General features: G+C 43.7%; 1 protein-coding gene across 3 annotated transcripts in view; it reads right to left on the bottom strand.

The window, feature by feature from the left end:
• The window catches only part of ADAMTS18 (ADAM metallopeptidase with thrombospondin type 1 motif 18), a 98245-nt gene extending 88261 nt beyond the window's left edge, over positions 1–9984 (bottom strand). For 2 of the 3 annotated variants that reach the window (XM_033157171.1, XM_033157170.1), the window contains exons 1-3: positions 9608–9984; positions 9425–9509; positions 4379–4695 (exon numbers count right to left, since the gene is read on the bottom strand). In XM_033157171.1, the coding sequence (XP_033013062.1) occupies positions 4379–4695; positions 9425–9509; positions 9608–9709 (504 nt within the window). In that variant the 5' untranslated portion in view covers positions 9710–9984. Of the gene's footprint in view, positions 1–4378; positions 4696–9424; positions 9510–9607 lie in introns of those variants that run through there. The other variant, XM_033157173.1, reaches the window with a different exon arrangement.
• Positions 9985–16398: the final 6414 nt, after the last annotated feature.

Genomic DNA, 16398 nt, shown 5'->3' on the forward strand with positions numbered 1-16398 from the left:
CCAAAGGTCCAACTTCTTATATCCCTCCCTCCTTTTTTTAAAGAACGGAGCATGATAGATATGTCAATCAATGACACATGGAGTTCAGTGTCAGCCTCATTGTAGAGCTGTAGTAAAGCACCAAGTTCTCGGTCCTCCCCCACCCAGCTAGCTTATGGAGGGACTTTTCTTCTCTCTTCATAATCTTCTATCCAGGCAAAAGCACGAAGTAGACATCTGAGCTGCTGAATTAGAGAATGCTCACCATCATGCTGCTCCCCACACTACACACAGAGAGACCAAAAAACAAGTGAGATCAAAGAATCCCTGCAGTCTATTGAAATACAATTGCTTCCAAATCACATTGTGGCGCTCCAGGCTTAAAAGAATGGGTCACTGCCATTTTATTGTGGGGAAGCTACTGCTAATGAAAGGAACAATGGAAAGATTAGTGCTACCAACCATGTAGAAGCAACACCACTTTCGGTTTTAATTGCAGTGAACAAAGCAAATAGGAAAGAATGCTAGCCAAGTGACAAAACATAGTAAGGGAAGGGGGGTGGAGACACAAATGGTGGTTGTCCACAAGAGACTCTCAATCACAGCACAGGATTCCAAGCATATGGTTACACCCCTGCAGCCAGAATGGTGTCCTCCACAGTATGCTGAACTACAACCCCCAACATCCCTGATAATCAGCTATGCTGTCTGGGGGCTGATGGAGTACAATGTCTGGAGGGTCCCACCCTTGATCAAGAGCTTTGCTTCTTATTCCAGGAGATAGGTCAGAGCTGGAGAACCTGTAGTTCTCCAGATGTTTTTAGGCTCGCAACTGCCTTCAGCCCCAGACAACATACTCAATGGTCAAGGATAATGGAAGTCAGGAGTCCAGCAACATATGGAGGGTGGCAAGTTTCCCATTATTAAGACAGGTGGAACCTACCATAATTGCCAGAAGCAGAACAATGGGACTCAGAAGGTAACAGGAGTGGAACTTCAGTGCCAAAAAGCCTGTTTGTCCTCTAAGCAAGGGCACAGGGTTTGTGCAGAGGACAAAAGCACCACATTAGCTACTCCTTGTTTACAGAATCTGATAGAAAAGTGGTTATTGACTTATGTTCTCCATGCTACAGGTAACACTGAGTAAATGAAGGCATCTCATTCAGACCTGAATATGTGAGAACAGGGAATAGCTGACATTAGGGGCAGGACCACCAGGTGTGGTCCAACTCCTCACTCACTCACAGGGCAAGGAGTCCTACAGCATTAAATCAGTGGTCCATCTAATCAAAGTATTGTCCATTCCAGCCTGGTTGGACAACAATTCCAGTCATCCCTGACCAGTGACCATGATGGCTGAGGGTGATCACAGTTGTAGTCCAAAACATCTAGAGGTTGTGGAGGCTCTGAATGCAGCTCTCAGAATATTCAGATAGGTCTTTCCAGCCCTGAGACCTGAGGTCATTTTAAGAGATGAAACAGGGAACAAAATTTAAGATTTTCTGTGTACAAAGTGTGTGGTCCACCACTAAGCCATAACCTTCTCCCCAATCCTTTCTGACAAATCACTCTGAAGAATGTCTTGCATCTCCATCTCATGCTTAGTTGTAGAGTATTGGGCAACTTCATTTATTCACCCAAGAAAAAAGTGCTAGATTTTTCCCAATGCATTTTCATCAGTAAGAGCCAGGCACACCACTTTAATGTAACTGTCAGTATCTCATTCTTGTCTGCACTTCTGAGCTAAATTTCAAGAGCTATTTAAAAAGCTTAATAATTGCAGTCTTTTCTGAAACCGCAAAACTTTCAAATCCACTCTGCTGCCAACATTGCACTCCAGGGATGCAATGCTTACTGAGAATAACCCAGGATGAAATCACACCAGAGCCACAGCTAAATTTTGTTGCATGTAAGTAATATAATAACATCCATAGTTGTGTGCAATTAACATAGCATCTCATTCTGATATTGTTACCTTAAAAGACAGTGAATAGTAATCAAAGGTGGCCAGCTGAAAAGGGAAACAGGGATCCCATGCTTTGAAGAATTGAGTAGCAAAGGGAATTTCACCAGGTGTAACTTTACTTATGCAGGACCCCTAGTCTCTTTTTCACTCAGCTACCCTCAAATACTAATTAATTACTTAGCAATTGGTTCACAATTGCTAAGTAATTAAGTGGAATTGAGGTTTTGAACATTCTTTTAGTATATGTACCAACTTACTTCAAAACAAAAACAGGGACTCTTCCATATGACCTGTTTATTGAGCATTCATCTTTGTTTGCTTGCACAAAGCTTACACAGAGGTTAGACTGTGCCTGGTCTTTACTGATTATTCATTCTGATTTGAATGCTGGAAAGTTCTGCAACATGCAGTCATCTCATTTTCATTCACTTTAATATGTTTGCATGAAGTTTATATGTCTTCCCACTAATCCTCCCACACTTTGTAGTGCATTTCTCCATCACGTTCCTAACTACAAAAAGTCTGTTGTGTATTTTGAAGTGGATCTGGTGTGCTGGAGTGAAAGAACACTTTAATCCATTTCAGTTGCACAAACCTAAATTTCCAATATGTGCTTGAATCCCTCCCACAAAATACTGACAATCTGGAGACAACCTTAACAGTATAATCATAAAAACTAGTCTCTAAATGTTTGTTTGTTTTTATGAGTTGGGTCCAATGTTAGCTCTACTCAGAGTAGACTCATTGACATTAATGGACATGACTAACTTAGGTCCATTAATTTCAACTGGCCTATTCTGTGTAAAGTTAATTGCATACAACCCAATGATTCTGACATTTTTGTAAGCAATTTTCACTCATATAATGCATTTTTGTATGCATGTTTACACACATTTTACCCTTGTATATGATTTTTTGGGTACACAGCATCTGGGGACCCCACCAGAAAGAAGCTCCATGCTGCTCTTTTTCAGATGCTCTGCTGAAATCAATGGGACCTAAGTTAGCTGTGAATAAATATTTGCATTGATTTCAATGGGACCCTCATCTGGATCCAACCCTATGTCTTTCCCAAAATAACATACCAGAAAAACAAAACATAATGGTGTACAGTTAAGAACACACCTGAGCAGTTAAAGGGATGTAAAATTACATGCCCAGATATCTCGAAGTTCACACACACACACACACACACACACACGTGCAAGGGACAAGGATGTACACAATATCATCAAGTCTGCTGAGAGAGAGTTTCAATGTCCCTGAATTCTGACACTAGCAGCCCACACTAATAACATTTTTAGAAGACTTTCCCCTCAAAAATTCAACTATCAAGACAATGATCTAGAAAGGCACTGCCACAACCTCTGATCCCTAGAGTTCTCTGTAGCTCTGCAACTTCTGCCCAGTCTTGCCTCCTGCTCTGCCTTCCTCCAGCCTGGTCCTGCCTTTCCTCACCTCTCACCTTGTCACCTTCTTTGTGGGATCTTGCACTGTGCTGGAATCTGACAGGTACCAGGGGAAAGGGACAGTTGGGGAGTATATTGAATGATAGAAGGCAGAAGGCTGGAGACAAGGTTAGTTGGTGAACATAAACTATGAAGTTTGAGAAATAGACTTTCTGGGTGAGAATTTTCTGCAGTCCCAAATCAGTAGCATCCATTGTCCATCTCCATTCCCAGCCTCCATGATTTCATCACACAGTACACCCCCCCCCCAATTATCCACATCCATAAAGACTAGAAACACAGTCCAGGAGTCTAATAGATGATTGGTTGGCACCAACTGCAGCAATTAAAAACTTGAACCCTTTTTTCTTAGTTCTTAGCCTATTTTCTTAGTAAGAGTGTTATTCATGATGGCCATCAAATGAGTAGCCTTCAATGAAAACAACCTCTATGCTTCCCTGCCCTTCACTGTGGTTCATATGAGGAAATGAGAGTTAACAGTAGAAGAAGTAAGAGCAAAGACTATACATACATATGCAGGAAGGATCTCAAACCTTTCCAACCAGTTACACATATATATACCGTGAATATTTTGTGCAGAAAAGAAATTCCCAAGGATTAACATCTGCACATAATTGCCCTTAGAAGTACTTTCAGGAGCCTTGTCTTTTCAGGAACCAATCTTAAGATAACCACTAGTTTAGCACAGAAAGATATCATCTGTAATTATAGCTCTCTTATTGAATATGATTACATTGGCAAGACAGGTAATGGGGGTGGGGGTGGGGAGTTGGGAGAAGGATTATATGTCAAACTGAAAGTTACAGGGTCATAATAACTGTGTCAAAATGGGTCCATCCCACCTGCATTCTCTTAACAGGTTTAGGATTCCACTGTTCCCTAGCGGAGTTCTTGGTACAAGTCAAGGCAATAAAGGAAAGGGTCTGGAGGCTGGGTTGCATTTAAGGGGACAGCATACACTTACCAAGCCTACGCATGTAGATATGGCTACTGAAGAAGAACTATAGTTCCTTATAAATCCCTGATAGAAACACTGTTCAACTTCATGTTCCTGAGAATGCACGATGCCATCTTCCCCAAGCACCTGGACAGTGAAACCATTGCCAAAAAAGGCTGAAAGCTGGAGGTCCAAGAGAAGTTCCTGTCCAAATGCTGAAAATTTATAGTGCAAGGAACTCTTGGAGCTCACGGTTGATCGTTTCCTTCTAGCACTGCGCAAAACATCATGCGTGATGTACGATCCACTGGAGTCCACTTCAACAGGGGTGACAAAGATGTAATCTGAAAAGGGAAAGGGTTTGTTAGCCATCAGCCTTCATGAGCCAAGGGCATGCCTGTTCATTTATTAGTTGGTTAGTTTGCTTTCTTGCCTGAAAAATTAACCTCTGTGAGACGTTTTTTTACAGCAAAGCAGGTTTTCAGTAGGGCACATTCATTATCACCATTTGCAAAGTGGCACAGGGAGTCTGCAGTCTGTGTTGATACAGCCATGCATGCATAAATACTTCTAAAGCAATGTCAGCCGGCCCCATGTAAATGACAAGGATTATAAAACTGGACTAGTTTCCTCTCTGCCCTCTGATCATTCCCGCCAGGAGAGACAGCTTGGCGTAGCTGTGAAATTTCCCACAGTCATTTTGGAGAAAACATTTGTCATCACCAAGGTGTCATTTTTTTCCTCCCTCGTCCCTTCAATTAATTGATGACAAATGGGAAGGTGGGTTCCCCACCCCCCACGCAATCTCCCTGTCTCTCAAAAGCAGAGCAAAGAATACTGCAGACCCAGGAGGAATTGCACACAATTTGTTCAACTGGATTAAAGGATTTAATTATTAGTGTCTCAAAGGATTCAGCGTTCTCCTCCACTAAACAATGGCAGCTTGGCTAGTCTGGTTTTTAAGGTTGTAGCTGACCTCCTGTTGAGAAAGATCACCTCAACCCTGCAAATTTTGCCTGTTTCTGTTAATTCAGCTGCAGTGTGATTTCTTGCTCATGATCAAATAAACAAAGAAGTACAACGAAAAGATTGTGAGGCAATATACCTAAAACAAAATTCCTAAACCTGGTCTGCACTGCTGATCACTGGCATCCTAACTCCACCTGATTATGATCCTATGTGCATTTATAGGTGACAGGATGAAAATGAAAGGATTACATTTGCATGTAATACTGGTTCCAGGTTTTGAAATTGAGGCAAGGTGCTCCAGAGGGGCGGGTCCTCTCTCTATAGCCAGGCCCTTGCAGAGCCAGGCAGAGGCCCAGGCCAGGTAGATAATGTGCCCCCCCTTTTTTAACCCTGGGGATTTCAAGGCTTGAACCATATCTTCATATAAAGACAAAATGGAAGATAAAGATATACAATAGTGCTTTTTAAAAATACGTAGGGCAAAGGATTATTAAGTATTTACATTTAAATAATGGTGAGTGATTGTGAATATGCTGGCCGAGGCCCCCTTTGGAATCGGAGGCCCGGGCCAAGTGGCCCATATAACCCCCCCCCCTCTGTTTGGGCCTGTCTATAGCCCCTCCCCCCCAACATTGTGGCTCACAAACTTGCCCGTCCATTTTGGCCCCAATCCATACAACCAGAGAGAGAGAGAGAGCGAGCATAATGCAGGTGGAAGGTCTGAACTCATGTCATGGCTTGCATGCCTGGGCACAGATGAACATAGGCAGTGATAGCAAAGAAAATCAGGAGATGGGCTGGTGCAGCAATGGGGTACCTCTGGGCCCAACAGGTGGCCTAATTTGCCCCACAATATGATTTTTCCCAAGCTATGCCCACCTGCCCTGCACCTGACATTCTATGACAGCAGGTGTGCATCAGATAAAGATGTGACTTCCTGCAAAAAGCAGAATTTGCAGGAATTGCAATCAGATGATCAGCAGCTCCTGCAAAGCATCAGATGATTGGCAGGTAATGGAGTTAGAGGAGGCCCAGCAGGGTGTGTGACCTCTGCAGGTCTCTCTAGCTGGGTCTTGGAACTCTCCTCAAGCTACTATCCCTCTTCCCAGGCCACACCCCTCATCCCCACCCCGCTTTGCTCCTGCCTTTACATTTTTGCTTGGATGGAATGTATCCCTGAACTTTGATCATGGCTCTTGCTTGCCTGGAGTAAACTAGCCTGCTGTCCAAAGGTAAATCTTACATTAATTGCTTTGCTCAGTTTTGCCTCTGGTCCTGCTCACCACTGGAATAGAGCCCTCAGAAGTTTGCCCAGAAGGAATGAAAAAGGTTTCTGTAGAGGCTGGATTTTAGTTCTAAATGAACTGAGAACATTTCCTGGAATATGCCCCCAACTCCCCAGTGGTTGCACATTGTGGAGGAATATCTGTCATAATAAGTATGCCTCCTTAGGTAATTCTGCCCTTCCAATTAAAGCATTTCTTTAATTTCTTTAAAAATCCCAGATTTCCTAGGAGTTCTAGATCTTCAACAACATCTGTTTCCACATGTCATCATCCAAAGATAGGCCCGTTAAAATTAGTGAAGATTGATTAATGTCAATGGGTCTACTTTGAATAAAATTGAGTTAGATACAATCCAATACTTTTCTTTTTTTTTCTCTTAATGGTAATCTGAACAAGATAAGCAACTGGCAGAGCACCTTTCTCTGCCCCATTTATATGGCAGGACAAATGCTAGAGATAGAGTTAACGCGGTGCAGAATTGCTAACTAGCCCATCCTGCATTAGAGGGGGTTAGACTAGGTGACTCTTGAGGTCTCTTCCAACTCTACAGCTCTATGCCTCAATAAAATGTAAGCAGCAATTGGTTGCCTTTGTGTTAGACCAGGCATAGGCAACCTTCGGCTCTCCAGATGTTTTGGCCTACAACTCCCATGATCCCTAGCTAACAGGACCAGTGGTCATGGATGATGGGAAATGTAGTCCAAAACATCTGGAGAGCCGAAGGTTGCCTATGCCTGTGTTAGACAGTGGAAATGATATACCGGTATCACAAGCCTTTCACTTTCCAGTGGTGTTAATCAGTGGCAGAAGTTCAGGATGCTAAACAGGCTGGTAGCCAAAAATGCAAGCAGCTGCGAGAGGGAGGAATTCCCCAGTGAACAGACACAAGGCACACCAGGATTTGCCTTTCCCAGTCCTGCGTGCACTGTACTTGTTAACACTCCCAGCTAGCAAGAGCATCACGCTTCGATCTTCCTGAGCTACAGAACATTCACAGCTGGACATCCTGCTGAATCTATTTGTATATAGATATCCATACGGAACATGAGTAGGGGTTTTTGTATTCTTCTGCAATATGAGCTGGAGTGCTAAAGCATGCCATGCAATTGTTTGTAACATTAACTTATTTTTTAAAAAATAATAATATGGGAGCTTAGTCTTCAGTCCATGATTGCCTGCAATCACCTGTTCTCTTTGAAATCTAGGAATCATTGCCTGCCTGTTCACACACGTTTTAATACACTGCTACATTACATTAGCATTTCATTCTCTTTCTTTTTGGGGCAGAAGGCTGGAAGTGCTTTGAAAGTGTAGAGATTCTTTCTACTGAGATGTTTCAAAGAGAGAGAGACTGATTTGATCTATTTCTTACAAATCCTTAAGCACATATTCTTTATTGTCTTCCTTTCTTTTCACACTTCTGACTGGTTTCTTTCCACATTGCTGAAAGAGCTGGGCAAAGAGAAGAAGAAGAAGAAGAAGAGTTTGGATTTGATATCCCGCTTTTCACTACCCGAAGGAGTCTCAAAGCGGCTAACATTCTCCTTTCCCTTCCTCCCCCACAACAAACACTCTGTGAGGTGAGTGTGGCTGAGAGACTTCAGAGAAGTGTGACTAGCCCAAGGTCACCCAGCAGCTGCATGTGGAGGAGTGGAGACGCGAACCCGGTTCCCCAGATAACGAGTCTGCCGCTCTTAACCACTACACCACACTGGCTCTCTGATATTCACCATTTTCTGTTCACCAGTCATCAGGAATGATCTCCACCTCTATTTCATTTACACAGAAGCAAGCCCTTCTGGCTCCAGTGACATTAATTTTCAGTTAGCCCAGTCTTTGATCCTCCATGTTGAAACAAATGGAACTTTTATTACAGCTAAATGGGGTCTGAGATATATGGGTACACATATTCTGTAATCCTTGCACCAATTTCTCCAGACTATCCCTATAGTCTATTGATTCTATAGCAGTTTTAACTTTCTGTTGGACTAGATGACCCTTTCAGTCGCTTCCAACTCTATGATTCTATGATTGTATTATTTTAACGTCAAGGGCAATAGCCATTAACAAATCCATTCTCCCCAAAATTGTTCAACTCTTACCAAACCACTAACATAACTGGCCATTTCAATGTTTAGCCTCTTATTCATTTCTGTCTCAGCAAAGAAAATGCAATTATTGCATTGCTCACTCGTCACAACCCTCAAACGGTCCTATTTTACAGATGAGCTACACTGAGGCAGTCACCTGCCCAATCCCCCCCTCCACACACACACACACACACACACACACACACACAGTGCAATCCTATACACATCTCTAGTCAGAATCAAATCCCACTGATTTGCTTATGGTTTACTCTCAGGAAAGTATTTATAACATCACACCCTCAATTGAACTCCATAACCAAATCAGGAATTGAACACACCTAGTCTCTTAAGTCCAATTTCCAGCACCACAATGGCCGAGTCATCACTACTTTTGACCAAATCAAAGCATTGGTCCATCTAGCTCAATAGCGTTCACACTGGCAGGCAGCAGCTCTGCAAGACTTCAGAAGGGGCGATTCCTAGCACTACCGGGACCGGGAGATGCCAGGGATTCAGCCTGGGACCTTCTGCCTGCCAAGCAGGTGCTCTGCCCCGAGCTATGGTCCTCCCCCGCTGAATGATGGTTTGCAACCTATCTTCCCACAGTGGCCTCCGGTGAAACTACTCCCAACCAATGTTAACAGTTTCCCGCCTCCTGCTCCCATGGGCTCCCGCACAGGCAAGAAAGAGGCTCATTCATTCGCATTGCAATCGAAAAGGATACGAACCGTGGTTGAATCCGCCGATGCCGCCGCTGTCACCGGTTAACGCGGCCGCCAAGGACACGCAACAGAGGCAGCACAGCTGCAGACTCTGCAAAAAGAGAGAAAGGAGAGAGGAGTAGGCTATCTCAGGGATACGTGGGGAAACCTCGATTGGATCTCGCCCAGCTGGCTCCCACCACCACTTACCTTTGCAATGCTGCCCAGCCAGAGGATGGTGAGCGAGTGCATCGGGGTGGCGTCGCCGATCGCCACGGGCAAAGTCCACAGGAAAAGCAGGAGGCAATCCATGGATACTTCCTCTCGCCTCGGTACATCTGGGAAGGGGGCGGCCAGGAGTGCGGGGTGGGTGGGGGTGCGGTCGGTTTACCTGTCGCGGCCACCGCCGCTGCCGCCTCCAGCAGCAGCAGCAGACACGTGCAGCGGGAGATCCCGTCTACTCCGCCACATGTTCGGGGAGATGGTCATGGGGATTGGCATCCCCCGCCTGCACCGCCCACTGCGGGCGCAGGGCAGCCCATGCAGAAAGGAGCGCCGAGGGGATCCCTCCTGCTGCTGCTGCCCGCCCGCCTCCTCCGCGGCCAGCGCGCAGCTTTTGAAATCGGCTGCAGCTCCGCCACCAGGACGCGGCGGCCCCAAGGCACAACTGCCCCAGCTCGCTCGCTAACTCCCTGCGCGCCGCAGCCCCTGGGGAGCGGGAGCAACGGCTCGGAGGGGGCGCAGCGGCGGAGAGCGCACCAATCGGGGGGAGAGACAGAGAGGGGAGCGAGGAGGCTGCTTGGTGGCTCCAGGCGCTTTGGCAGCAGCGCCTGCTCTCAACTACCGGGGATGGGGCGGGCGCGGGGAGGGAAGAGAAGAGAAGGATCGGCCCTTCGCAGGCTCCCCTTGCTCTGGGCTGCTCCTTCCTGGGTTCTGTTTCTTTGATCTTCTTCAGGCATTGGAATCTTACTGTTCTTCTTCTATCTTGTTGCATTGTAGCCTATTCAGCCGAGCTCTATGCACAGGAGGCCCATTGGTACCAAGGCTAAGTTAGTTGTGTCTATTACCTTTGACGGCGGAACTAGCTTTGGATACAAAGTGCTGCTACTGTGATCTAAGTGCTACTTAGAGCAAAGCCATTGGAATTAATAGATCTGGTAGGCATGCCCATTAATTTAAGAGGCACTGCTCTAACTAGGACCAAGATTGGATATAAAGTATTAGCTTCACCTTCTGTGTTAAGGAGGAATGATCATAACTTGTGTAATTGGTTGTAAATCACTTAGAAGCCTAAACATCCCTGTCTGAGACTTTGCTAGAGCTCAGTGTAGATCAGGATGGCTATGTCTGGCCTTCTGGGTATTGTTGGCCAGGCTAGCTGGGACTGATATGAGTTGGAATCCAACAACATTTGGAGGGCAGCAGGTCAACCATCCCTGGCGTAGACAGTGCTGAACAACGTGGACCAATGATATGACATTGAGGCCGGTTCCTATGCTCCTAATCATGGTCATCATGATCATCATCATTGGCAAAGGAGGGGAGGGATTAAATCACAGAGCAACTCTAAGCAGGTTCACTCAGAAGCATGTTCCAAACGTGGCTCATTTCCAGGCAAGTGTAAACAGGACTATAGCCAGAGAGGTAGTCAGGGCATGAAGGATGTTGCTTTCTTTTTGTGAGGATTTTTACACTGGCTTCCTTCATGGGCTATCAGTTCCCACAGTTGATATTGTTGAAAGGTATGCCTGCCATACCTATGCTTGATTGGAAGGAAAAGAGAAAGGAATCTCAGAAATGGTAAAAGAACAAAGTAAAAGCTAACAAACCCAGAACATTTCTAGAACATCAGCCAGCCTTGGCTGCAATACCAGTCTCTCTCTTTTTTTGCTCGAATGTTCCTTCTGTGTCCCCAGCCAAGCTTAAGAGGCTCTAGCTCCCTCTGCCTGCCCTCTGCTTCTAGGGTCTATGAGTTCAAAGTCGACTTCCAGACAACCTGTTTATTGAGCATCAATTCTGATTTGTTTGCAGGGGGTTACACATCATGACAAGCAATTGTTATGCCACACTTTCCAGTGCGCACTTTCCATCACAGCAAATAGTCTGATTTTTTGTTGTCCACTTTTATTGTGCAACCTGAATTTGTTGGCATGAGTTTGACTCCCTCCCACAAAAAAGCAACACTCTAGAAGGACCCTAATAGTATTGTGGCATCTTGAAGATAAGCAGATTGACAACAAGTTTATGCATGTATACTCAGACATGTGTTCTATTGGATGAAATCAGGAAGACTTGCTCCAAGATAAGTGTATAATAGGACTGCAGCTTCATTGTGGCAGAAACAGTGATTTAGAGCCTTTGTCATAAACATTAATTTAGCAGATTTTTCCCCATTGCCACACTTCATTTATTTTGAACTCCAAACAACTTATTTATTGAGCATGCATCTTGATTTGCTTGCAGAAAGCTTATGAAGAGGTTAGATTATATCCAGTCTTTATTGAGCATCCATTCTGATTTGTTTGTGTAGAGGTTATATAAAAAAACGATTGGTCATCCTGATTTGCTTGTGGTAGGTTTATATGTGTTCCTGTTATTCATTCATTCATTTCATAGTATTCAATGCATTTCCCCACCACTTTTCTAGCCACAAAATGCCCCTTTCTTTTCTTTTAGGGTGGATTTGTTGTACTAGGGTGACAGTATACTTAATCTACTTATGTTGCACAAACCTAAATGTGCTTGAATCCTTCCTGTGAAATAGCAACATTCAGGAAGCACACCTTATTATTACATTTGCATCTCACACTTGTTCAAAGGAACACAACGAAGCATACCAGGCGCTTTCCCCACCCATTTAATCCTCACAACAATCGCCTGAAGTAGCAAGGCTCTGGCCCAGTGGGTTTGACAGATGTGTGGGGATTTGAACTTGAGTTCAACACTAGGCATGACTCTGGTATGGGAAACCATCAATCATCCAACAGTGGTTTACCTTTTTTCACAGCTGCCCCACACTAGATGACATCTTCATCTAGCTATCCAGTGTGACCCCAAGCTTATTTATTTGTCATCCAGAGGATAGGCAAATAATGGCCCAGGAGATGACATCATCATCTCTTCTGTGTATATGGTAGCACTTCATCCCTACCTGTCACTGTTCCCAATCACTGCTCAGTATGCGCCTTTTCCATGCAAAACTGAAATGAAGGAGTGACCACCTTCACAACAGAGTGATAATTGGTGGCAGTGTCATCTTCCTAGTTTTCCTATCCCAATTAAACATTTTCTCTCTCACAGACTACAGATGTTAAAATTCATGAATAGGATGAAGTGGCCTCTAACTCGCGAAAACATATGTTGTAATAATTGGCTTAGTTCCCTCTCTGGAGTTTGTCACCACTATCTGAGCAATCACCATCCACTACATTCCCCGCCAATCACAGATTTCTGCAAAAGATGGCATCAGAACTTGTCAACCACCTTGGGGAGAAAAGTGTTCACTCTGCATTTTCATGCAAGCCAAATTAATTTGCACTTTCTGAACCAATAAACAAACTGAATTGTTTTGCATGATGGAAAGTTTCAATAAAAAATATATATGGATATCTGCACTTTTTGAATTTTGTGGTGCAATTCTCCAACCAAAAAAAACAAGTGTGAAAGGTGTTTGCAGAAATGCATATATTATTTATTTATTTATTTATTTATTTATTTATTTATTTATCAATTATTAAATTTATATCCTGCCCTTCCTCCCAAGGGATCCTAGGGCAGCAATGAGTGAAAATAATGTACAAACCTACATTATGTTAGGAGAAATTACTTACAGAAATTCATCTATTAGGCCAAATTGCATGTGGGAATACATATATATCAAGAGAGATCCACTCATAAACGTGGATATTTTGTGCAGATTTTAAAGAAAATTTTGCTAATTGATGTGAAAATCTGGCAAACTGGACATAAGGTTGGGAAAATGAGAAAGTGAAGGAAAATAAAATTGACAGATTCACCCTTTCCTAATAGAAAGGCAAGATGTGTGTATAAGAATATAAGTATACTTCAGTATAGGGGGACTTTTGCCCAGGTTCACATATCTGGAGATGCATCCAGGATGATGCTTAAATTCAGACAGGAGTTTGGGTCCAAGGTTGTTTTGCTCTCCCATGTCTATAAAACTGTGGCAGCCATCTCAAGATATACTACATTCCAAGAAAGTGTTCATATAAGCCCTGTTAGAGTTCTCTCCTCCACCCCATAGGATTAACATCACATGGGCAGAGAGTGCAACCATACATGCTGGCCCCACTCCTGCTATCACATCACCTGCTAGCACTGTGAATGGGGACATCCTGTGCATGTTTAGTAGGCCTCACCTATGTAGGCTTGCCACCAACACATGGACAACATGAGAAAAGAGGATGTGAAACCAGGCATGGGGCCAGCACATGGATGCTCTGGGTGGAGCTACTCAAGATGCTCCCACTCCTATGCTGAGTAGTGTAGAAGCTCAATAAGTAAGGGCCATAGCTCCGTGATAGGGCACCACCTCTGCATGTTGAAGGTCCCAGGCTCAATCTCTGACATCTTCAGGTAGGGTTGGGAGAGACCCCTGCCTGAAACCCTGGAGAGCCACTGCCAGTCAGTGTACACAGTACTCAGCTAGATGGACCAATGGTATTCTTCCATACAATGTAGATCTCAATGTTCCTATGTCTTCTGAAGATGACTATGTTCATTGTGTACACATAAGCATTAAATTTAGGATTAGTAGCAATGCATCCTTTCACATGTGTCAGGATCTGAGCATACCAGCTTTAGATAACCACCATATCTCTTCAACAATGCCATGGGAGCTGAGTGGACACGGGTCTTGATATAGAAAAAAACATGGCTTTTACCTGTGGAAATGTTTTGGGATGCAGGAGAGGATATATTGTTTAAGATATCCTATTCCAACTTGTGTTTACAAGTCCCAGAAATTATCAGAGTTCTCATTCCCCTTTTAAACACACACACAGCAGATAGCTTGCTCATGTTTGTTAAAACCTCTGTAATAAATGTCCTGGTATTTTCACCATTAATCCCTCTCAAAATAAGACACCTCACAGTCTTCTATAAAAGTATAAAAGGAGTTTACTCATGAGAAATCATCTGTTCACATTTGGATCCCAGACGGCAGACTTAAACTTTGTAAAAGTTACATTTACTCAGGAGACAGTTCCATAAGGGAAAACAGCTCCTTTGTCCTCTCTTGGCTGGAAGCCAAGAGAGCATCTTAGCAAAGTCGCTTCTTTGAGAGCGTGGTCCAAAAGAGGATGATGGAGTCTGGTCCCTGTGGTTTTGTGTTAACCTGCCCAGGTGAGACCACACCCATCTCCAGTTACACAGAGGAAGTCCATCCCAGCCCAGGAGAAACAGCAAGTTCCGACTGGCTGGCCTAGAGTTCCCCTTCTATGTCCACTCTAGCAATGTTGTGTTTGACTGCTCCTGTGCTTTACATCCCACACTACCATGAGATTCCAGTGCAACCAAAATAAGCCCCTCACCAATGAACCTATTGTAGTTGGGGTCCCTCTGAACAGCACTTTGCAGTCACTTTGCACTGGTTAAACCAGAGACTGAATTTCAGCTGAAGTGCCAAAGCTATATTAGGGTTATGCCAAGTTTAGGGTTTGCATGGTTGAATGGTGCTCTATTTGCGTGGGAGGGTTTCCACAGAAAAACTAGCAAGTCAAGGAGATAGCGAGAAAAGTCTTCATCTGAAAAGGACCCTACCTGTATTCTACTTCTGGCTTCCCTACATGAATCCTTCTCAAAGGAGAATAAATTTAAGTGTTCTTAGAGTGGGGAGGAAATGACCCAAGAGGTTTGAAGTGAATTGGGCTGATTTAGACCCAAAGTTATTGGAGGATTTGATTTGCTTCTTTTGGGGGTTACCCTTTGGAAAATAACAACAATTATTTATACCCCGCCCATCTGGCTGGGTTTCCCCAGCCACTCTGGGCAGCTTCCAACAGAATGTTAAAATACAATAATCTATTAAACATTAAAAGCTTCCTTAAACAGGGCTGCCTTCAGATGTCTTCTAAAAGTCTGGTAGTTGTTTTTCTCTTTGACATCTGGTGGGAGGGCGTTCCACAGGGCGGGTGCCACCCAAATCTATTTTGTGTGGTGTAGCTTTTTGCCATTTGTTTTTCAAGGGAGACACTTGAGATTAAACTCCCTTGTTCGAACTGTTCTGGTATAGAACACTTGAAAACTTGTGGGGTGAGGGGAGCTTTTCTGCCTCACAATAAGGGGCCGGGGGCCCATTTTGGCCGCTCCAGTCTCGCATAGCTGTGAACCAAAAAACACTTAGCTGAGAAGATGTCTAATTGCCTTTTACAAGCAAGGTGTTTATTTGCAATGTGATTATGCAGCCCAATAAGCATTTCTCTTCTCTGCATTGTTTCCTGTCCATAAACATTAAATAACTTCCTTAGCTTGGAATGGTTTCTTTCCCTTCCAACCTTCTATAGGGGGTGGGGGGTGGGAACATCAGCCCTTCCAATTTATTTATTTAATTCTATTTATGGGCCTAGTTTTGTGGAACTCAATTCCAGTTGAAATCAGATAGACCCTCCCTGCTGAATGGTGCCTACTGAATACCTTTTAAAAAATAAAAAATAAATTCCAGCAGGGAATCCTATTTTATAATTCTAATGACTTTTGTCTGCATTTGTATTGAGTTAATTGTACACGGCTTGGAGACCATTGTAATTAAATGGCATATCCATTGTTGGAAGGAGTAAATGAATAAATAAATGTTAATCACTTCCTTTGAAACTTCCCAAAGTGATCTAACAATAAAAACTGTTAAAACAATTTCACATAAAGAAACAATTAGGACAATGTCATGTATAAAACCATTCCAAATCCAATACAGATGCAGACTTGGATATAAAAATCTCCATTGGCAAAATTGTTGGTGGTCTACTACTCGCCATCATTCCTGA

Source organism: Lacerta agilis, chromosome 8 (assembly GCF_009819535.1).
Source record: "Lacerta agilis isolate rLacAgi1 chromosome 8, rLacAgi1.pri, whole genome shotgun sequence".
Taxonomy (NCBI): domain Eukaryota; kingdom Metazoa; phylum Chordata; class Lepidosauria; order Squamata; family Lacertidae; genus Lacerta; species Lacerta agilis.